The sequence below is a fragment of the Vidua macroura genome, chromosome 2 (genome assembly GCF_024509145.1).
Source record: "Vidua macroura isolate BioBank_ID:100142 chromosome 2, ASM2450914v1, whole genome shotgun sequence".
Classification (NCBI taxonomy): Eukaryota; Metazoa; Chordata; class Aves; order Passeriformes; family Viduidae; genus Vidua; species Vidua macroura.
The window spans coordinates 500,678-522,974 of NC_071572.1; the positions used below are offsets into that span (position 1 = coordinate 500,678).

Below are 22,297 nucleotides of genomic sequence, written 5' to 3' on the forward strand. Positions count from 1 at the left end.
GTGTCTCCTATCGCGGTGTGTCCCCTGTCGCGCTGTGTCCCCTGTCGCGCTGTGTCTCCTGTCGCTGTGTCTCCTATCACGGTGTGTCCCCTGTCGCGCTGTGTCTCCTGTCGCGATATTTCCCCTGTCGCTGTGTCCCGGTCCCGCCATTCCCCGCTCCGCCCGCCAGGGGTCGCTGCGGGACAGCGCCGTGCGCGCGCGGGCGGGAGCGGGGGCGTGGCCACGTGCCCGCCCCCTTGGCCCCGCCCCTGGAGGGTGTGGCCCGCCGGCGCTTGGCCACGCCCCCTGTCAGCGCGCGCGCGGCGGCGCCAGGGCCCGGTGCGTAGCGCGGCGCGCGGGGGGGGGGGGGGGGCGGACGAGACCACCGCGGCGGCGGCGGGGGGGGGCGGGGGTGTGCGGGGCTGTCCCGGCACAGACAGAGCGGGGCTTTCCGGGAGGCACCGCTGCGAGGAGGCGGCGGAGGGACGGAGCGGGCCGCGGAGACGCTAGCGGAGGTGGCGGGAAGGAGGGTAATCCCGGCAGAGCCGCGAGGGGGCCGGCGGGGTTATCCCGGGAACGGACCACTGAGGGCGGGGGGACTGGGGCTGTCCCGGCAGAGACCACTGCGGCGGGGGGGGAGGCTGTCCTGGGAGACACCACTGCGGGGCGGGGGGGGGCAGAGGGTTCCGGTAGCCGGTGCGCGGCCGCAGCTCGCGGCGGTGCCGGGACAGCCGGGATAGCCGGGATAACCGGGATAACCGGGACACCCCGCGGCCCCCCAGCCGGTGCCCATGCCGAGGAGCAGCTGACGGCGGCGGGGACGCGGAAATGGAGCCGCGGCCGGGCCGGGCCGTGCGGGCGCTGTGCGGCCTCTTCCTCCTCCTCCTCCTCCTCGTCCTGCAGCATCCCGGCCGCGCCGAGCGGGCCCCCGGCTCCCACCTGGACGACTCGGCCATCGCAGGTGAGCCCCCCGCCCGGGCCCCCGCCCGCCCCGCCGGGCTCGGGCGCTGCCCGGGCAAGGCCGTGCCAGCCCCCCCCGCGCTCCGGTTTTGGGGCCATTCCTCCGCCTTTCGGACAAGAGCTGCGCCGATCCGCGCTTCGGCACCCCGCAGGGACCGAAGTGACCCCCTGTTTGCTCCTGCGGCGGGCTGCGGCTCTTTGGGTCAAAAGTTTCACATTTCAGCTCATTTAGAACGCTGCGCTCCGCTGCGTTAAATCGCATGGGCTGGGAGCGCTCCGCGGAATTCAGCGTTACTCGCGTTATGTTGCTGGCTCGCCCTGCGGTGGGCAGCGCCTGGCCGGGGGCTGGGGAGGGCGCGGGGGTCCCGCGGGGAGCGCTGCTCGGGGCCGTCCGCGGCTGCGGGACCCCCGCGCCGCCGGGACCGGCGCGTCCCACCCGCGGGGCGCGGGCAGCGCAGCCCGGCCGCTCCCTGCCCTGCTGCCCGGCTTCCCTGCTGCCCGGCTGCCCGGCTTCCCTGCTTCCCATCCCCTCTGAATCGCCTCCGCCCCAAAAGGGCAGCGGCAGCCGAGCCGCCGGGGTTTGTCCCCGCCGGGACCTGGTGGCACCTGCGTGGGCTCTGTGTCCTTGTGGCGGTGCCCGAGGTCAGCCGGAGCTGCCCGTAAACCCCGCTGGGAGCCCGGCCCGGCCCGGGCCGCCAGCCCCGGGGCGGCTGCGGGCACCGGGACCCCCGAGCCGCCCCCGGCCCGCACGGCAGGCTTTCCCCGGGGCCGGGCTGCAGCTCGGGGGCTCGGGCTGGGGCCGGTGTGTGGATGCTGGTGTTGGATGGATGGCGCCGCGTCCTGCGAAGGGCTCGGCTTTCAGCGCGGGGCTGGTCGGTGGGAGCGGGGCAAGGAGCGGGGCAAGGAGCCGGCCCTGGAGCTGGCCCTGGAGCAGCAGCGCCACGGGCAGCTCGGGGCTGAGCCCCGGGCAGCGAGGCGGGCCCGGCCCGGGCTCCGGGACTCGCTCCGGCTGCCTGCGGGGCGAGGGCTCCTCATCCCCCGTCGCCGCGCTCCGGAGCCCTCGGGCCCGTTCGCATCCAGCCTGCTCCGCTAAGGAAACTGGATCTCCGCAGTCCTTCTGAAGCGAGGTTTGTGCCTCCAAGGAATTTCCAGCGCGGTTATTTTTGGCGGCCCTGCAGAAGTGTGGCAGCCTGGGTGATTCAGCTGCTGGCTCTGCTCTTGGCGAGCCGAGGCTGCCCCGGCGGCCCGGAGCTGGCCCGGCACTGCCGCTGCCGGAGCAGCGCTTTGGGGCGCTCCGGGCCGTGTTTGGGCTCCCCAGCCCGCGTGGCATTCCTGGCTGGCTGCGGCTTGGAGCCCCCCACGTGCAGGAATGTGGTCGGGGGGATTGGTGTCCCCTGCTCCGTGTCCCGTCCCGGGGCAGCCGGGCAGGCTGGCAGGGCTCCTTGCCCTCTCCTGCCCCAGCACTGCGTGTCCCCGGAGCTCTCTGGGTTTGGTTTGGAGCTCTCTGAGCTGTTGCTCCCAGCTCCCAGCAGGGAATGTCCTCAGCCGGCACAGGAGTCGCTTTTCCTGATGTTTTCCCTGGAAGCAGAAGGTGTTGGCTGCTCGGTGTGAGGCAGAGGTGAGTGTTGGACAGTTTTGAAAGTGAAAGTGTTCGGTATTGACACGTTTTCCAGCGTGCAAAGGTGCTGCCTTTTTTTTTTTTTTTTATTATTATTCTTTAATTAGGATGGCAGGATTTTAATGCTAAAACGTCAGCACTGGGGAAGTTTTTCAGGCGGTGCAGGGAAGTGCTTGCAGAGAGCAGGAGCCTGAGCTGCAGCGCTCCTTGGGCTGCTGAGGTTCCTCTGCACGCTCAGGGGGTGCATCAGCAGGTTTTATAGAGGGCTAGGGAATGATCCCGATGCCTGGGAGATATTTTTAAACAAGAGTTTGAAAGAGGTGGGTTAATCCATGCAGGAAAATCAGAGTGGGTGACTGAACCCCGGGGCAAACCAGATTTTCTCCTGGCTTTGACTCCCTCAGAGGCCAACCGAGGCCTTAATCTTTGATCTCTAATCCTTTTCTGGCAGGATCCCATTGAAGTTGGGTTCCACCCGGCAGCACAGGAGCCATTTACCCAGGTGTGGGGGTTTGGGGGCCAGGCCAGGCAGAAGGAGCCCCTGGCAGCCCCGGGCCTTGCCCGAGCCCAGGTTTGGGATCCTGCCGCTGTCACAGGATGTGTGACGGGCCCACGGCATTGTTTGCACCCGCCCTGGTTATTTTTAGCCCGAATTTGTCAGGCTGCAGCCCGGCCTGGGACCTTTTCACACCCCCTAAAAGGGGGCAAACGAGGCTCCTGGCAGCAAACTGGACTTCCAGGAATTTTTTCCCCATCTCTCTCTGCTCATTTGCTGTAATCTGGCTGTTGCCCGGATCAGCCGGGTTTTGGTCCTTTTTCTGGTCCTTATCAGAACATGCTTGGGGCTGTGGACAGTGTTTTACACAAGTTTTATGTGGGCTATCAAAAATGTGACCCATTGTTTGGTTCAAATGTCTTAAATTTCATCTCATTTAAATTGCTAATCTTGCTCAGCTGGCTCTTCCTCCTGAAATCACATCACCTGCAACCCGTGTGTGGGATTTAGGGCTGTTCTTATTTTGGAGGCTTGCCCTCTGTGCAGCCCAGCACAGGTGGGCACTTCCAGGTGTGTTTGTAGGAGATGCAAGGAAAGCTGACTGTGGAGAGGTGGGGGTTTGGATGGCTGGGGTTCCTCCCTGGTTCCCTCAGTGGTGACAGATTCCCCCTGCAGATCCTGAGCTGCCCATCTCCCTGCAATAAGATGGAAGTGCAAGTGTGCATTGCCCTGAGCCTTGTTTCATTGTGCACAGGATTCCTTCCTGAGGTCTGGCACCCACAGGCATCTGGGGGGGTCCCTGTTCTGGCATCCTTGAGGCAGGTCAGGGATGGTGGTGTGGATTTTCCCTCTTTCCTGCAGCAGCTCAGAGCTGGGCTCTGAACTGTGTGTTGGGTGGAGGCATTTTTGGGGGATGTGGAGCTCGTGCCTCAGGGGTGGCGAGGGCTGGACCCTGGTGCAGGGCTGGCACAGGTTTTTCCTCTTTCACAGCAGCTCCTCTTTCTCTTCCTTTCTCCTGCCCCATCTCCTGCTTCCCTGTCTTGTTTCCTTCATCACAACCTTTCTTGAGTCATCTCTGCTCTTATCTGAGTGGTTTAAAAAACAAGTTAAAACCACATCCTGACAGTGCCGTGTCCAAAGCTGGGGGGCTGTGCCCAGGGCTGTTCCTGTGTGTGCTGGAACGCCTGGAGCTGCCCTTAAACCCAGGGAGCATCCTGTGGGACAAAGGCAGGGTGAGGAAGGGTGGCTGCAGCCACAGGCTGGTGACTGTCACTGGTTCCAGAGGGGGAGAACGTGAGTTTCTGGGTGGAGAGGTTGTGCCCAAGCCCTGTCTGTCCTTGCCATCCCACGGCTTCATTGGAAGTGAATCCTTCGCTGCAAAACCTCTGCCTTGGGAAGGGATGGGTTTGGGCTCGAGACCAGCAGTGAGGGCTTCTGTCCTGTGAGCAGGACGTGGCCTCAGTGGAGCCATGGGGAGCTCGGTGATGGCTCGTCCTGCAGGGTGGGACAGGCTGGGTCTGTGTCCCTGCACAGCCCTGGGCGAGTTCATGGGCCACAGCGACCCGCTGCGCCCTCCATGCTTTGATAAAATGCCTTGCAAAGGAGATTTTGCTGTTAAATCAATTCCTTCGGGGGGGTGCACGTTCACTGAGTAGAAGTTGCACCTGTGAGCAGCAGCTTTGGGTTGGGTGAGGGAGATGAAGCAGTTGTGAGAATACCTGGAGAGCTCTGCCAGGGAACAGCCCGTGTTCTTCCCCAGCTCCGCTGGACGCCCCGGTGGATTGCACAGCCTCAGCTTCCTTCGGAATTAAACTCATCTCGAGGAATCGCCATTCTGAGAGCTGGAAAAATTGTGTTTTGGCAGCAGAGTGGCCTCATGCAGAGGAGGAGGAGGAGGAGGAGCAGGGCCGACTGGGCAGCGCTGGGGCTGCTGGGGAACTCCTGGCTCCTTCCAGCTCATTCCCTTCCCTGCTTGGCCCAGAAACTTGGAGTAATGCTCAGCTGGATCCGAGAGAGGATCTTAATTTAATTTCTTGTTAGATTTATTTATTTGCTCCCTTGGAAAGCAGCTGTCTCCATGTCTGCTGTGCCCCTGGGGTGGTCCCTTCCTGCAGGAGGGTGCAGGGGAGCTGCTGGGGCTGCAGGGAGCTGCAGCTCCTGCTCCAAACCAGGCTCTGGGTTGGCCTTTCCCGCCGTGGGGCAGGGATACACACACATCCACGTGGAAGTCCAAGGCAGCAATCCTTCTGTCCTTTCCATCCTTTGCTCTCAGGAGGGCATGGAGCAGAAAATGTGTGGGGAAGGAGCCTCCTGACAGCCCTCGTGGTGCAGCTGCAGGGTCTGGGATGCTCTGGTGGTCCTGGAGCAGAGCCTTATCCCAGGAGGAGTGAGAAGAACAAGCAATTTGTGTTTCTCTGGCCTGCTCTGTTGGTATTTGGCTCGTGGGCTGCCTGGGCGTGTTGGTACATCACCATTCCCTGTGGGAGCTCTCTCCTCCCCTGGGCAGGGGCTGGAGGGATGGCTGAGTGTCCAGGGACAGCCCTGGGGAGCTGAGGTACCCTCCAGTGAGGTGTGGTTCATGATCTGCCTGGCATTTGGGGAGGGAAGGGAGCTAAAAGGCCATCCTGGTGTTTAGGGGCTGCCCAGGGAGCTTTGCAGTGCCCATCCCTGCAGGTGTCCCCTGGAGGTGGCACTCAGAGCTCTGGGCTGGGGACAAGGTGGGCACGGGGCACAGCTGGCACTGCATGGGCTGGGAGGGCTTTTCCAGCCGTAATCCTGGGATTCTGGGATTTGTTAGTAAGAAATCCCTTTCTGTGAGCTGGTGGCTGAGCAGCAGCACTTTTCCCTGGGGTTGTCCCTGTCCTGCTGCTTGTCCCACTTGGAGGCTGTGCTGGTGGAAGAGGCGCTGGCAGTGGCTCGTGTCCCTGGTGCTTCCAAGCCCAGGGTCAGTGCCAGGCCTGGACACCCGTCGGTGCTGGACTGTGCCCAGCCTGGCATCCTGCTCCCCAGAGCCCTGATTGCACAAACTTACTAGTGCTAAGAGAGCTGTTTCCTCCATTAATTAGCTTTGCTTTGAATCCAGAGAGGCAGAAACAAGCTCCTGGCAGGCGGCAGAGCTGTGTCCCTGGGCAGCTCTGGGACTGCCACTGGAACGGCCCTTGGGGACCAGGGTGTTCCTGTTCTGGCTGGCCCAGCTGTGTGGAGCCCTGCTGGGGCAGGAAGGTGCTGGAAACAGGAGTGGCACCTTCACTGCTGTGGGGTGAGGGGCTGGGGATCCTCCTGCCCCCAGCTGGACAAGGAGATTCCACCACCCCTCCTTGTGTCAGTCAGGTCCTACTGGGGAGAAATCCTTCCCTGGCACAGGGTGCCCAGAGCAGCTGGGGCTGCCCCTGGATCCCTGGCAGTGCCCAAGGCCAGGTTGGACACTGGGGCTGGAGCAGCCTGGCACAGTGGGAGGTGTCCCTGTCATGGCAGGGTGGCACTGGGTGGCTTTGAGGTGCCTCCCAGCCCAAACCAGTGTGGGATGCTGTGGATAATGGGGGTTTGGGCCTCTTTTCTGCCTTCTCCCTGTTACCAGGTGCAGTCCTGGGACCTGCTGCTTCCCCTTCCCACCCTCCAGACTCTGCTGCTGGAATCTGGGGATGTTTCCTGTGGAGGCAGCACTGTCATGGTGAGTCTGCTCTGCTCCCATGGCTGATCCAGGCTGGGCTCTCTGGAACACTTTTAATTTTCCCTCACCTTCATTTCCCCAGCCCCTGCAGCCGTGCCTGATTAATTTTCTGGCACCTCCAGAGCTCCAGTTCAGTTTTAGGAGCTGGTGCTGGCAGGGACAAAGGACTCTTTAATTAAAGCCATTGCTCTGTCACTCCTGCAGCACATGGGAGCCTTGAGGAGCTCCTGCCTCACGCTGTGCCAGGGCCTCACCACTCACAAGGAACAATTCCTAATTCCCAATCTCCCATCCAGCCCTGCCCTCTGGCACTGGGAGCCATTCCCTGGCTCCTGTCCCTCAAGGCCTTGTCCCCAGTCCCTCTGCAGCTCTCCTGGAGCCCCTTCAGGCCCTGCCAGGGGCTCTGAGGTCTCTGCAATAATCCTAATAATACAATTAATGGTAAGGAGTGGTGGCAGGAATGTGCCCAGGAGCTTTTCCTGTCAGTTCTGGCCAAAGTGCCCGGCCCTGCAGTGGATGGAAAACCTTGAGAGGAGCATGAGAAGTCATTGGGGAGCCACACATGGTTGTGTCCCAGGACTGTCCCTGCCTGCTTGTTTTCCCTCTGTGAAATAGTACCGGGATGCTTGTTTGTTTGGATTATGGACCTATTTTTAAGTAACCTATTTTTTCCACTTTGGAAAATGCATTAACTCACTGTGTGTCACGGACTTCTGTGGGGCTTGACTTTGGGAACCACCAAGTGCTCCTTGGAAGCCTCTCACCAGCCTGGGTGGCAGAGAGCTTGCCTCTGGCACATATATATATATATTTTTATCCACACCTTGCTGAGGTTTGCCATAAGAGACATTTGCAAGATCCACAGAGGCACCTCTTTGGAAGTGCTCTTTATCCCACCAAGGAGCTCTGCAGGTCCTCAGTTCCACCACCCCTTCACCTCCTCCGGGCTCTGGGAACTGCTGATCCCAGCAGCTCTCAGAAGGTGGAAGCAGCAGCAATGCAGTTGGAAACGGGGATGTTTGGTAACACACACACACACGTTTTGCAGGAAAAGGCACTATTTTTGTAGCCCAGTGTTTGTTTTTCCCTGAAGGACGGAGTTTTAAGGTCAGTTTAATTCTTCTCTGCAGGTTTGGAGCTTCGGTGCCGTAAATTTGGCTGTTCTGGGAGGATAAAAACGCAATAAACAGGAGAACTTGAGGAATGTTCCTCTCTGAGTTACAAAGGAACAGCTTGCTGGTTGGAACAGCCTGCCCCTTCCTAGGCAAGGGAGGCTTTGGATTGCAGGAAAGGGAGGAATAATTCAGGATTAAAGCTGCTAAGCAATGCATGTGTTTAGATCTGTAAGAGTGCCAGGACATAATTAATGGGTGAGTAAGCCAAAGGGAAAAAAAAGTTATTTTTTTAACTGGATAGAGATGGATGGAGGATAGAAACTAATTTTTGGGGGGACAGAAATAATTCTGGAAGCATTCTGCTCCAAGCAGCTGCTGTTGTTGAGGGTGCCTGGGTGGGTTTGTTCTGGCAGCTTGGCAGTTGGAAGGCAGAAATCCAGGTTTGGCACCTTGTGCTGGCCTGAAGGCCTCGTGCTTGTCACAGTGCAGCTCCAGGAATGCAGGTGAGGTGAGGAGACCTCCAGGCCAGGCAGGCTGTGGAAGGGTTATTCCCTCTTAACCCGTGTGTGATGGCTTTTCCCACCTGCTGGGGCTGAGCTCAGGGGTTGCTGCTGAGGGAACTGATCCCATCTCAGGCAGGGCAGATCCTTCTGGAGCTTCCCAGCTTCCTCCTGTGCTTGGCATTTCTGGAGCTGGATCCAAGTCCAGTGTTGGTGGGGAAATGGCTGATGGAAGGTCTGAGCACCTCAGAGCGTTTTGGGAAGGCGACAGCAGTTTGGTGTTCCTGGGGTTTCACGCTGGGTCTGGGCTGTAACTGCAAGATCGAGGAGATCTTGTTTTCTCTCCAAACCTGTGCAAAGGATCAGGAGGGATGTTCTTGTCCGTGCCATGCTTTTGTCTGTGGGATGTGTGGATCCAGGTGGCACTGCCTGGGGTGTCAGTTTGTCCCCAGCCAGCACTGGGGCACAAACCCAGCACAGCTGCCGATGCTGCCAGGAGGGGTTGGGCTGTGCCAGGCTGTGCCAGAGCAGCCCCATCTCTGCTTTGTCCTCATACCCAGGGTCTCAGACCTTTCAGCTTCCCAGCTCCCTCCCGGAGCCCAGGCTGGCTCTGCCTGGGGGTGTCCCAGGAGGAGTGAGCGTGCATCCCGCAGTGCTGGCAGGATGAAGAGGAGCCTCAGCTTCCTCAGGGAGTGGCACTCCTGCAGCCCGGCCTGCTGAGGAGAGAGTCAGTTAATCGATGTGTCCTGGAGGGCCCCTGGATGAAAGAGGGCATGCTCCAAAAGTGTGGAACTGGGAAGTGTGGAGGCTAAGTTGGAATGCTGATGGTTTTGTGGGGATGGCAGCACACCTGGCAGAGGGACCTCTTGGTGGGGCAGTGATGGGGGCTGTCCTGATCCCATCTCCTCCCACCATGGGTGCTATCCCTGTGCCACCCCAAGGCTGTCCCCATCCCATCACTGCCCTCCTCCCTCTGGTCCTGCTGCTCTCAGAGGTTTCTCATGGACCACACTGTTTCCTGGAGGTTTGCACACTGGTTTTTGGAGATAAACAGGGTTTCCTGTTCATTTCATTTGCTGTATCATTGACACAAAAAGAATGTGGAAAGGGATATTTGGGGGCATTCATTGCTGTTCTCCCACACTGCAGGATGATTCCTAGAGAAGTTTTCCTGACAGCAGTTGGTGTGAGAAGTGGGGTTGCTGGTTATTTTTTCTCCCATCTTTTATTTTTCCTCTTGGGAAACGAGGAAAAATGTTTCATGCTTCAAAGAGTGAGGCTCAGCCCTTGGAGTTTGCCACGTCCCTTGATGGGAATGTCTGGCATTCCTGTGCCATCCTGCAGATGGGTATCTTCAAAGGTGTGCTGGATGGGGCACTGCTCTCCCTGCCACCCCTCCCTTCCCGAGGGCTGGCCTGGGGGGATGCTCCAGTGGCACTGACCCCTCTGGAGCTCCCTGGGCAGGGGCAGGACAGAGCTCCTTGTGCGGGACAGAGCTCCCTGGGCAGGGGACAGGACAGAGCTCCTTGTGTGGGACAGAGCTCCCTGGGCAGGGGACAGGACAGAGCTCTGGGCAGGGAACAGGACAGAGCTCCTTGTGTGGGACAGAGCTCCCTGGGCAGGGGACAGGACAGAGCTCTGGGCAGGGAACAGGACAGAGCTCCTTGTGTGGGACAGAGCTCCCTGGGCAGGGCACAGGACAGAGCTCCTTGTGCAGGACAGAGCTGTGCACAGGGGACAGAGCTGTGCACAGGGGACAGAGCTCAGGACAGAACAGAGCTCAGGACAGGACAGAGCTCGCTCGCTGCTGGCCGGAGCCTCCCGCTGTGGAGAACTTGTCCAGCTGGTTTGTTTTTCATCCCGGGGCTATTTTCAGCTGCTCAGCCTAACAAGGTGAAATGGCTGAGATGCTTTCCTGCTCCCTGGGACTCTGCTGGGAGGAGGTATCCCGCTATCCCACTGTCCCAGCTCATCCCAGGCAGCAGCTCCGCAGTGCCCTCGGCTCTTCGCTGTGTTGGCAGCACTCAGGGTTTTGGAGGAGCCATCTGGGCTCTGCACAGGCACCCCGAGCACAGGGAGCCCCAAATCCCAGCAGTGCCATGGCCCTGGTGCTCTCCCCAGAGGCTGAGATTGGGAACATGGGGAGGATCCAGGACAAAGCTGAGCTGTGGGAGAAGCAGCAGGAAAGGCAGGGATCAGCACAGGCCTGCTGTCCCCACAGGGCTGTGGGATGTGCTGCTCTGGGGTCCTGCCAGGAGCACTGGCACTGGGGTGGAGGTTGCCTGAGATGTGGAAAAAGGGGACATTTCACCCCAGCTCATCCTTACTCCCACTGACAATGTGTAATGGGTTCATTCTCGTGATTCCTTTGGGGTTGGGAGAAACTCCAGCTGCTGTTCACTCAGGGAACTGGAACTGTTAAACCAAACCCAAGTCTTGCTCTGTGGTTCAAGCTCAGGTGGCTTCTTCAGCATCTGCCAAACACCTGTGCTGGGAATGTCACTTCCAACTCCTTGGAGTTCCTCACGGGCTCTGGATGTTTAAGCTCGTGGTGCTGTGGGCTGTGAAAGCACCAGGCTTCTGTTCCCGAGGCAGGAGTAACGTGCAGAGATCTCATTACTGTGCAGAAGTCACCTGGCAGAGCAGGGACTTGAGATCCTCTCCAAGGGCAGCGTGGTGGCACATCCAGCATTCCCAGGAAGGCTGGGGCTTCACTGACACCTGGGAGTAAATCCAGCACCTTCTGTCCTAGAGAAACGAGGGGATTTGTGTTGGAAAGGAGGAGGAAAAAGGCTTTATTGTTCACTAGAGTCTTTGTGTGAGCATTGGGAGAAATACTCCTGCAGGCTTTGGTGCACAAGGTGAGAAAGGGCTGGGTTTACTGGGGAGTATCCTGGAATTATTTATGTTGGGAAAGCCCTTGCAGAGTTCAACTGAGCCATGTCCCCAAGTGCCACATCCACAGGGCTGTTAAATCCCTCCAGGGATGTGATTCCATCCCTGCCCTGGCAGCCTGGGCCACTTGTAATTGGTTTGGACAAGAATTTTCAGGGAAGCTGCAGGGAAGTTCCCTGTTTGCAGCAGAGGAGGGAGGAAAGCTCGTGGCTCCTTTTCCCCTTTATGCTGCTGCTGGAAAGAATATTTTCTGCCTGGAGGACATAGAGCGTTTTTTCCCTGAATTAATGAGGTGTTAAAGAAGATCCAGAGGAGTCTGGGCTCATCCTCTTGAGTCACCTGGGTGTTTGTGTTAGGATTTGGCAGGGAGCTTCCCTGGTAGCCAGAGTTATCCCTTTGGTAAACACAGTCCTTCAGCGTGGCTGTGGCTGGTGCTGAACGCCGAGTCAGCACAGCCCAGCAGAAATAACCCAGAATTTCCCACTCTGGCAGGGTTTTTGCAGCCCAGCATGCCCAGGTGTTGCTGCTCAGACCCCAGGGCTGCTGCTCCTCCGGTCCTGGAAGAGCTGCAAGGAGTTAGCCCTGAATAGTGAGCTTGAAGAGTCAGATTTGGGTGAATGCAGAGCTCTGTGGATGGTTTGGTTTGCTGGTGCCTCCTTGGCTCTGGGAGTGGATGGGGGTTAGGAGGGATTTATCTGTGGCCTAGCAATGGCTAAACTTAGTGCTGTGTGTTCTGGCTGGGCACAGAAGTGCTGCAGAGGTGACACTTCTGCTCTTGGGAAAGAAATACCACCAGGACAGCCAGTGGCTGTCCTGTGCTGATGCTGGCCAGGAGAGTTGGTAGAGAGAAACTCAGCTTCCTTTTTTGGGTTTTGGGGATTTTTTCAGATCAGCTGATGAAGCCTGAAGATACAAGACGTACATGAAAAAGTAACATTTATTTTTCCTTACAAATGCTTTTTTACTCTCCAAATGAAGTGTCCAAAACTCTGGGCAAATAAAGCTTCCAGCCAGCTGATCTGGGAGTGGGATTGGCTGGGATGGGCTCTGCTCTCCTCCAGCAGGAATAGCAGCTCCAGCCCCAAAACCCCCTTCCCTGGGCTGACCCCACAGCAGAGCTGCTCCAGTTTGGGGGGCTCACAGGAAAGACCTGGAGCTGCTGGAGAGAGCCCAAAGGAGCCCCAGAGCTGCTCCAGGGCTGCAGCCAGGCTGGGAGAGCTGGGGGGGCTCACCTGGAGAGGAGAAGCTCCAGGGAGAGCTCAGAGCCCCTGGCAGGGCCTGAAGGGGCTCCAGGAGAGCTGCAGAGGGACTGGGGACAAGGGATAAAGGGACAGGAGCCAGGGAATGGCTCCCAGTGCCAGAGGGCAGGGCTGGATGGGAGATTGGGAATTGGGAATTGTTCCCTGGCAGGGTGGGCAGGGGCTGGGATGGAATTGCCAGAGCAGCTGGGGCTGCCCCTGGATCCCTGGCAGTGCCCAAGGCCAGGTTGGACACTGGGGCTGGAGCAGCCTGGCACAGTGGGAGGTGTCCCTGCCGTGGCAGGGTGGCACTGGGTGGATTTCAGTGTCTCTTTCAAGAAGAGACCAGGTGCATTTTTTCTAGGAATTTAACTTTTAAGCTGTTCGTGACAATAATAATGTTCTGTTAAGTCTCTTTTTGGTTTTTTTAGTTTTTTTTTTTTTTGTTTTTTTTTTTTTTTTTTTTTTTTTTTTTTTTTTGAGTAATGATAATATTTTATTTTTAATTTTCACACAGAAAGTGTGCTGTTTTCTCAAGTTTTGTGGCTGATGTCATGCAGAAAGTCTTGGTCCCTCCCACACGTGCTTGGGAACAGGAATCTTGTTAAATAAGCCAAGGCCACTTTCTGTGATTTGAAGCACATCTCCGAGGCAGCCCCAGCTGGCTGGAAGCTGTGCTGCTCTGTAATTAACTCTGCTAAACGAAGTGTTCTGTGTCCGTGGCAGCCACGGGCACTGCGCTGCATTCCCGGGGTGCTCCCCAACCTTCCCCAGCTGCTGTTGGGTGCAGCCTGAGCTGTGTGTCCTGTGCTCTGTGTGCTTTGTGAGGGGGCTGCGAGTCCCGAGGCTGCTCGGGGTGGGAGCTGTTAGTGCCAGGGCACTGCTCCTGTGGGGAACGTTCCCCGTGCAGCGTGCCCAGCCGCGGGATGGGAAAAAGGAGTGGGCTCCTGTCAGGGTTACTTGGTGAGACCCCAGTCCTTGTTCCCCTTGCCCGGCAGCCGAAGGAGAGGTCTGGGATACGTGGAGTCGAGTTTTCAAGGTGGTTTATTTCTCCTTATCTGTAATATTTTCTTTCTGACCTGCCAAGGTCTGCCTAGTACAGAGGCCATGGCAGTCTGGCCTGAGTCTCGGGCAGTGTCTATCTTTTATATCAAAAGTTACCTACAGTCTGTTTATAACAAAGCACCAATATCTAACATTGATGTTGGACAGTGTGTCCCTATCCTAAACCAACAGAAAAGTGTCACCATCACAGCAAGACAAGGAGGACAAGACAGAGGCGAAAAAGGCCAGGACACGCCCAGGTTCCTCCACCTTGTACCCCTGAATCGCGTTCTAAACACCCAAAAATTCTACATTTTCACCCTGTGTTAGTTCAAGTATCACACTACTCAAACCCTCGTGGTTTGTAATTCCTCACACAGCGTTGGCAGCCTCCCCCAGGGGGTAAAATGGAAGCCACAGGTGTTTTTGACTTCCTGCCAAGGTCTCTCAGGGTCTGGAGGCAGCCAGGGCAGCCGGAGGGATGTCGTGGACTCCGACAGGATCCCAGCGCCCTGTCGGTGCCTCTGAGCCCCCTCTGAGCCCCCGCAGCTCTTGGTTTGTGCTCTGTGTGGCGGTGCCAGGGCCGTGAGGGGAGGGAGGGCCCAGAGCAGGCCTGCGGCTCTGCTGGGCACGGCTCCCGTGCACGGAGCTCCCACCTTGTGCCCCCCGTGTGCCCGCGGGGTCTGTGGAGCCCTGCGGAAGGTGCCTGAGGGATGTGTTTGTTTGCCCTCGGAGCGCCGCCTGTGCCGCGGGTTCCTGCCGGCCCTCCCGGCCTGTGCCCTCCCTGCTCCCTGCCCAGTGATTTATCCCCTCATGGAAGCTCCGGGGGGCATTTCCTTACCGGGGCGCCGGCTGTGGGAAGGATCTGTTTGCTCAGCCTGGCTCCGTGCCCGGGGCGCTCCTGCTCCCTCAGCTGCGGAATCGGGGACTCTGGGGCTCTGTGGGACAGCGGGATCGGGGCGTGCTGTGGGCTCCGGGGCACGTGGAAGTGGCACCTGAGCCCCCATCCCACAGCCCTGGGGCCTGAGGGGCGCTTGGGGCACTAAAAGGTGCGTGTGCAGGTACGTGGTACAAGGGACGGAGGGCAGGGATGGATTAGGAATTCTTGGGAGTTAGGGATTGTTCCCTGGCAGGGCGGGCAGGCCCTGGCACAGGTGCCCAGAGCAGCTGGGGCTGCCCCTGGATCCCTGGCAGTACCCAAGGCCAGGTTGGACACTGGGGCTGGAGCAGCCTGGCACAGTGGGAGGTGTCCCTGCCATGGCAGGGGTGGCACTGGGTGGGCTTTGAGGTCCCTTCCCAACTCAAACCAGTGTGGGATTCCACGGCTCAGCTGTCCCAGTCTGACTCCCAGTGACTGGGGTTTGGAAAACTGCCCCTTTCCTGCCTCGACTTCCCCTAAAACCGGCTCCTCTCCGCACAGGGCTCAGAACAAGGGCACACTCCAAACCCTGCAATGCCTCTCCAGCTGCCTGGGGGAAGCCACAGCTAAAGCATGCTTTAGGAATGATGGGGAAAAGGTGAGCTGCCCTTCTCGGGGGGAACCCCAGATCTCCTCAAATTTGAGGATTTTCTGGACATTCTACGCTCGGTGTTCCCAGGTGACTCTGGGCAGTCTCAGGGAGGCTTAAGCTGGGTTTGGCACAGGCAGAGGAGCAGCAGCTGTGGGGTGGCACTGGAGCTGGGCTCAGGAAAGGTTGGGGGGTTTCCTTCGTTGGGTTTTTGCTTACACAACATCAGTTTAAAGTGCTGAACTGCAGCAGGGGTTGCATCACACCAGAGCTCTTCCCTGTGTGCTGAGGATGAAGAGGAGACCAATGAGTTCCCAGCTTGTCTCTTGAAGCCTCTTTATTACTGCAAAGGATTTTAGAAAATCTGTGTCCAGGGAAGGAGCACCTGAGGTTTGGGATCACGCCGAAATCCCTGCTGTTCCTAAAGCACAAGTGGCCGTGTGTCTCCTGGTCCTCAGCTGTGGGAGCTGAGGACTTTTCAGACCAAGGATGAGGTTTCAGGAGCTGCTGAGCTGATGGAATCACCACTTGTGATCTCTGGAAAGCATTCCCTCCATCCCGACATCCCTCCTTCCCTCCTCCCCTACTCCCTTCTTCTCTCCTTCCCCCTTGACAGCACAAGAGGGAACGGCCTCAGGCTGGGCCAGGGCAGGCTCAGCTTGGCCAGCAGCAGGAATTTCCCCATGGAAAGGCTGCTCAGGCCTTGGCAGGGGCTGCCCAGGGAGCTTTGCAGTGCCCATCCCTGCAGGTGTCCCCTGGAGGTGGCACTCAGAGCTCTGGGCTGGGGACAAGGTGGGCACGGGGCACAGCTGGCACTGCCTGGGCTGGGAGGGATTTTCCAGCCCCGGAGATTTGGGGATTCCCTTCTGGTTTTGGCAGCTCCTGCTCTCACCCCCAGGTTTCATGGCCTAGAGGTGACTCCTCGTGTTTGGTGTCACCTTTTGCTGCCCCAGCACTGCCAGGACCCTGCTGGGATGAGGAGCCTCAGGGTTCCAGTGCTGCTCTTGGTCTGTATCTGTTCTAGAAAGTTCCTCTTTCCCTGATCACCCTCAGAAAACAGCCACTTTAGGAGAGGTGTTTTTTTATCCAAGGAGTGAGTCTCCCCACTGTCTCCTCCAAAAGTAGCATTTCCATCTTCCAGTGTAGCAAAGCATAAAATTCCCAATTTAATCGTGGTTCCACAGTGACTCATTTCAAGACTTTCTTTTTAACTTGTTTTTTTAGTAACAACCTTTTCAGTGAGGCAGCTCCAGGCAGGCAGGGCTCCTTCACTGCTGGCACAGTGCCACTCAGAGCTGGGGGGGCTTCTCATTTTCCCATTGGATTAAAAACCAGCAGCTCTCACTTTGGGGCAGGTGTAGAATTGAGGAACACCTGCCTTGTACCGGCACATTTGGGATCATTGCTCTCTGCCCATCCCATCCGTGGATGGTTTTTTCTACCTGGGTGAGCGCCTGGGGCTGGGCCAGGGCACCTCAGGCTGGAGAGCAGGGAAAGGCTCTTCTTCCCCAGAGCGTGCTGGCACTGCCCAGGCTCCCCAGGGAATGGGCACGGCCCCGAGGCTGCCAGAGCTCCAGGAGCCTTTGGACAGCGCTGCCAGGGGTGCCCAGGCTGGGGCTGGTGGGGGTCTGGCACTGGATGGTCCCTGTGGGTCCCTATAGCTCAGGATATTCTGGGATTCTCTCATTCTCCTGGCCCTGATGTAACCCAAAGTGCTTGTGTGTGGCTGGCAAGGAAGGGAAAATATTTAAAAACTGCTGTTTTTCTAATGTGAATGATCTTTGCCTGATAGAACCAGGATTTATTTTCATTTGTGCTGCTGGTGCTGCCCCTAACTTGCTGCTTTTCTCACTCTGCCACCCTGTGTGCTGCCTGGTGTCCCCTGGCAGTGACTGGGCATGGGGAAAGGAAGTACCTGGGGCTTGGGCTGATCTTTTGCACTGACACTCAGTGGAAAAAAGATGTGTGGGGTTTTCTTGGAAGAGTGTTTCTCCTCCCCATGTGTGAGTGGAGGTCAGGATTCCCCCTGGGAGCGGTGTGCCCACTCTCCTGCAGCCTGTCCTGCAGAGAGATGTCACTTTCTTCCCCGTTCACCTCTAAACCCTTGTCCTGCCATGTCACTGAGCTTGTCCCATGTGGGATCTGGTAGCATTCCATTGCTGAGGCACTGCACAGGCTGTGCCTGGCACATGCAGGATCATCTTCTTATTCCAGGATTCCCAACTGTGGCCGTTTGTGCCTGGAACCGAGCAGGTCTGTGAGCTCCAAGCATAACGGTGCTCACAGACCGGTGAGCAAACGGTGCTCAGAACTTGGCTTTTTTGTGGACTTGTGTTATTCACCAGCTCCTTCCTTCCTTCCTCCTCCTCCTCCTTTCCTCACCCTTCTTCCCATGCCTTTGGCTTTCCCCTGCTCCGTGTGCCGGGATCCACATCGGCCTTGGGTCTCCTTTTGCTGCTGTCCTGATCTTGTGAGAAGGGAATTACACAGGAGAGTGGCTTTGCTTGAGTTTGGGGAAGTAGAGGCTAACGGGATCACTGGGAAGGGTTTTTATTCCCAAAGAAGTCCAGGTGATGGCTGCAGGCTGTTGTTGAGGTTGGGTAATTGAGGGTAGGGTTAGGATTTCCTGTGGGATCAGCTGTAGGAATCTGGGGACAGGCAGCACCTGGCCCTGGCAGGGCCTTGCCCTCTTGGAGTCCTGTTCTTCAGTGGAAGGGAAGGACTCTGCTGGGAAAGCCACGAGCTGGCTGCAGCAGGGCCACGTCCCACAGCGTGGGAGGTTTGGGAGCAGCTCATTCCTTCTGGCTGGGGGAAAGGCAGATTGTGCAGCATGTGCCAGGGCCAAGGCAGAGGCTGTTGTCACCCTGTTTCCTGCTCTGCAGGGCTCCTGTGAACATGGGAATCATCAGTTCTTGGTGAGACACATGAGGGATAAATAAGGCTGGAATTGGGAGAAGCTGTCCTTGTACGGCAGTGTGGGAATGGTGCTGCTTCCCTTGGATTAGACACGCTCTTCCCAGAGCGTGTCTGGGAAGGGACCAGGGCAGTCCTCGGAGCCTGGGCTGCTGGGGAGGAGGAGGAAGAGCCCTTCTGAAGGTCCACGTTGCTCTTGGGGCCGTGGGCTCCCTGAGCCATCCTGTGGGACTGTGAAGGTGAGACAGAACTGGGCTGTGAGCCTGGATTTTGGGTCAGCTCTGAGCTCTCCATCCTGAGCCTCCAGCTTGGAATGGACATGGAGCTGTGGGAACAAGTCCAGAGGAGGCCACGGAGAGGCTCCAAGAGCTGCAGCCAGGCTGGGAGAGCTGGGGGGGCTCACCTGGAGAGGAGAAGCTCCAGGGAGAGCTCAGAGCCCCTGGCAGGGCCTGAAGGGGCTCCAGGAGAGCTGCAGAGGGACTGGGGACAAGGCCTGGAGGGACAGGACAGGACATGGGGAATGGCTTCCCACTTCCAAGGCCAGCTTGGATGAGGCTTGGAGCAGCCTGGGACAGTGGAAGATGTCCCTGCCATGGCAGGGGTGGCACTGGGTGGGCTGGGAGGTCCCTCCCAAGATGAGCCTTTCTGCCATTCTTTGATTTCTCAAATTCTGACAGCAAGAGAGGAATTCTGTACTTTTGTTACCTTGTCAGAGCTACCAAAATTTTTGCTTCTGTATCTCGATCCCTTCCTGCTCCAGGTGTTCTTTGCCATGGGTATCACAGACCTGGTGCCCAGAGCTGGCCCTGGGAATGCCTGGCTTTGGGCAGGCAGTGCTGCAGGGATGGATCTCCTGGCTCAGGGCTGGTGGGATGGAACAGCAGCAGTGGTGTGGGTTTTTCCTTGACTTCTACACTTTCTTTGGTGTCTTCAGTTTTTCAGGCAGGGATGACTCACTCATCCATTATGTGGTTTCCTGACTTTCAGATTTCTCTTTCACTCCATGATGATGAGTTTGGATCCCAGCGTGCAGCAGCCGGCGCTCGGTGCCGTGGGCTGGGGCTGCCTGGAGCGGTGACTCACGGCTGGGACGGGGGCTCAGAGGCACTTGGATTCCTTCCCACCCCTCACTGGGAGTCTTTCAGAGTGCACTGAGCAGAACCTGGGGCTGCCCCTGGATCCCTGGCAGTGCCCAAGGCCAGGTTGGACACTGGGGCTGGAGCAGCCTGGCACAGTGGGAGGTGTCCCTGCCACGGCAGGGGGTGAGACTCGATAATCTTTGACGTTCTTCCCAACCCAAACCATTTTGGGATTCTGTGAAAATCACTGGAGAGCTGGTGTGGGCCACGGGATAATCCTGTCTCTGTGCAGAGTGGGAATGTTGATCCTGCGTCCCTGAGAACTGGAGCAGGTGCCACAGGATTGTCCAGTCCCGTGGATTCCTCTGGTGCACAGCACTGCCAGGGCTCTGCAGAGCATTCCCAACACATGGAATCACAGAATCCTGCAGTGGTTTGAGCTGGGAGGAACCACAAAGCTCAACTGGTGCCACCCCTGCCATGGGCAGGATGCCTTCCACTATCCCAGATTGCTCCAAATCCCATCCTTGAACACTTCCAGGGATCCAGGGGCAACCACAGCTTCTCTGGGCCACGGCCTCACCACCCTCGGAGGGAAGAACTTCCCCCAGTCTCCCATGTAACTCCCCTCTCTTAGTTTCAAACCATTTCCCTGTGTCCTGTTAGTGTCTGCCCGTGTAAAAAGTCTCCCATCAGTTTTGGATGGGCCTGGCTGTGGCTGCAGTTCAGATGATTCAGTTTTGTTCCCCACAGTGGGGCAGGAATGTGTCAGCAGTCAGATTACGTGGTTTATGGTTATGAAGTAACCCAATCTCCAGTTATTTCAGCTCCTTAGAACTTCCCTGCCCACGGGATATTTTGGCTTCTGCTGCTCCTCGGAGAAGGCCCTGACGTGGTATTTTGGAGCTGCCCGTGGGCAGAGCCGCTGTGCCTGGCAGGGTGGTTCCAGAACAACCTGTGTTATCTTATTTGTTCAGCCCAGGAGAAATGTCCCACAGGCCTTGGGCTGAGGAAAGCACACAGAGATCCTTCCAGAAGGAAATGGGTGAAGCTGGCACTTGGAGGCCGGAGCACCCGAGCCAGGGTGCCCAGACCTGCTCTGGGGAGGCTGGGGAGCCACAGCGAGGGTGGGGTCATTCCCAAAAACCCCGCTGGACACGGCGTGCTTGTTCCCAGATAGAGTGGATGGTGTGTTGGGACAGCATGGGCAGGAGGAGGGGTGGGCACTGCCAGGACTGGCAGATCCTGGGATGGGGATGGCGATGGGATGGGGGCATGTGTTCCCACTCCAACAGAAACCAGCCTTGGTTTTTGGGGGCTGTGCGGGATTTGGGGGTGTGTGTTGTTTTAATGGGGTGGAAAGAGTGAAGCACTTGATGAAAAGTAGGGTGACAAAGTTCTGGTGGGGGGACTGGGTGGAAGCCAGGGATGAAAGAGCTGTGCTGCTGCTGCAGGGAAGGGAAGGGGGAGGATGTCTGGAAGCAATGGGCTGACATTAAATCAGTAAATTGGTGCATGGAGAGGATGAAAAAGGCTGATTGCACTCAGTGGTGAGAGAATTGATGGTAGTAAATAAATGCTGAGCGTGTGCCAAGGAGAGGAGCCATTTGGGGAAGGAATTTTAAGGTTTTAATTGAGTGTAAGTTCATGGCTGTACAATAACCTCAGTTTGCTGCTTAATTCATTCCTGTGGCTGTGTTCAGCTGTGGTGGTGCCGGGAGGCTCCGTGGATCACATAGGGCTTCCTCCTGTGACCCTGTGTGGCTTTGTCATGCTGATCCTGAGACACGGGGCACTCCCAGCACAGAGACAGCTTTGGCCCCAGGAGCTGGGTACAGCCTGTTTCCCTGGGCACTGTTATTAAATGGTCTGTGAACATTTAGGGTTGGCCCTTCCAGCAGAGACACCCGAGGGCGTTGGTACTTCTTTAAAAGTCTCTTGGAGATCAAACAGCCCAACCTCTGCTTGGATTTACATTTTTTCTAGACTGTTTAATCTGACTTGGGTACAAAGTTTGGTTTTTGCATCGTGCAAGGAGCAGCTCCCTTGGAGGAAAAGTCTCCTTGAACTCCTGCTAAAACTTCCACAGTCACTGAAGGTTGGAGCAACCTGGGGCTGGCACTGGATGGGCTTTAAGGTCCCTCCCAGCCCCAACCAGTGTGGGATTCCATGGAGGGGAAAACTGGCTGAGTGCAGTGAGTCCCTGTTGAACTGCTCCAAGGGTGTCCCAAGGTGATGGGAACCCAGGAGCAAGAGCATGGGAATAATTCCCTGTTGAACAGGTACTTGAATGCTCTCCTTTGTCTGCTCGGGGTAAACTCCCCTCAGCTGCCAGGTCCTACATCCCAGAACTGCTGGGAGAGTCACTCTAGGAGTTTCCACACTAGGGGGGTGGGAGCACGGATGAGGTCTGTGTTGGTCATGGAACAGGCTGATTTGGGTTGGGGGGGACCTTAAATCCCACCCAGTGCCACCCTGCCGTGGCAGGGACACCTCCCACTGCCCCAGGCTGCTCCAGCCCCAGTGTCCAAGCTGGCCTTGGGCACTGCCAGGGATCCAGGGGCAGCCCCAGCTGCTCTGGCAATTCCACCCCAGCCCCTGCCCACCCTGCCAGGGAACAATTCCCAATTCCCAATCTCCCATCCAGCCCTGCCCTCTGGGTTGCTGCCTGCCCAGAGCAAGACTCGGTGCCCTGGGAAGGAGTTTGCCAGGGAAAGTAGGCAAAAGGTACAGGAGTATGAGCATGTGCTAAAATTCCGATCCTGTTTGGTAAATCCTTTTTTTTTTTTTTTTTTGGACAAAACGGATTTATGATTTATATGTGAATTTCCCATGTGTCTGTGGTCAAGTGTGGTGCATTACACCTGGAGTCTGACAATTCTCTCTGTAGTAAACAAGCTGTAGAGTGTCATCTTGAAGTATAAAACCACTCTGAGGGCTTTCCTGACAGTGGGAATGGCTGGATACTCTCGTAGCTCCATCAGGCTCTGATGTTTGGGAATCAGAGCTGCAAACCCAGGATTATTACTGTGCCCTTTTAGCCTTGCTCTCTGTGCTGCTGCTGTGCAGCCTTGCAAGATGTCCCAGGGCTCCCCTTGCTATTCCTTGCCCCTCCAGAGGGAATGGAAACCTCTGCATACATCCCTCACAGCTTAATGCCTTCGTTAAAATTCCAGAAGTTGTCCTTGGCATTTTTTAGTTGAAACCCAGAGTTCCAGGGGAGGAACCCTGAGCACGGAAGTTCAACCGAGCCCTTGTTTACACGGGTGAAATATGTAAACA

The 22,297-nt window shown here is 57.5% G+C and overlaps 1 protein-coding gene across 17 annotated transcripts in view; it reads left to right on the forward strand.

Moving 5' to 3' along the window:
• Positions 1 to 301: 301 nt before the first annotated feature.
• Positions 302 to 22,297, forward strand: part of STIM1 (stromal interaction molecule 1) — an 82,923-nt gene continuing 60,927 nt past the window's right edge. For 13 of the 17 annotated variants that reach the window (XR_008441413.1, XR_008441411.1, XM_054003947.1 and 10 more), the window contains exon 1: positions 655 to 940. Coding sequence is in view for 13 of the 17 variants with exons in the window: in XM_054003947.1 (XP_053859922.1) it covers positions 808 to 940 (133 nt within the window). In the remaining 4 variants the exon portion in view is untranslated. Of the gene's footprint in view, positions 319 to 431; positions 510 to 654; positions 941 to 14,961; positions 15,033 to 18,152; positions 18,176 to 22,297 lie in introns of those variants that run through there. The other 4 variants (XM_054003894.1, XM_054003887.1, XM_054003930.1 and 1 more) reach the window with 4 other exon arrangements.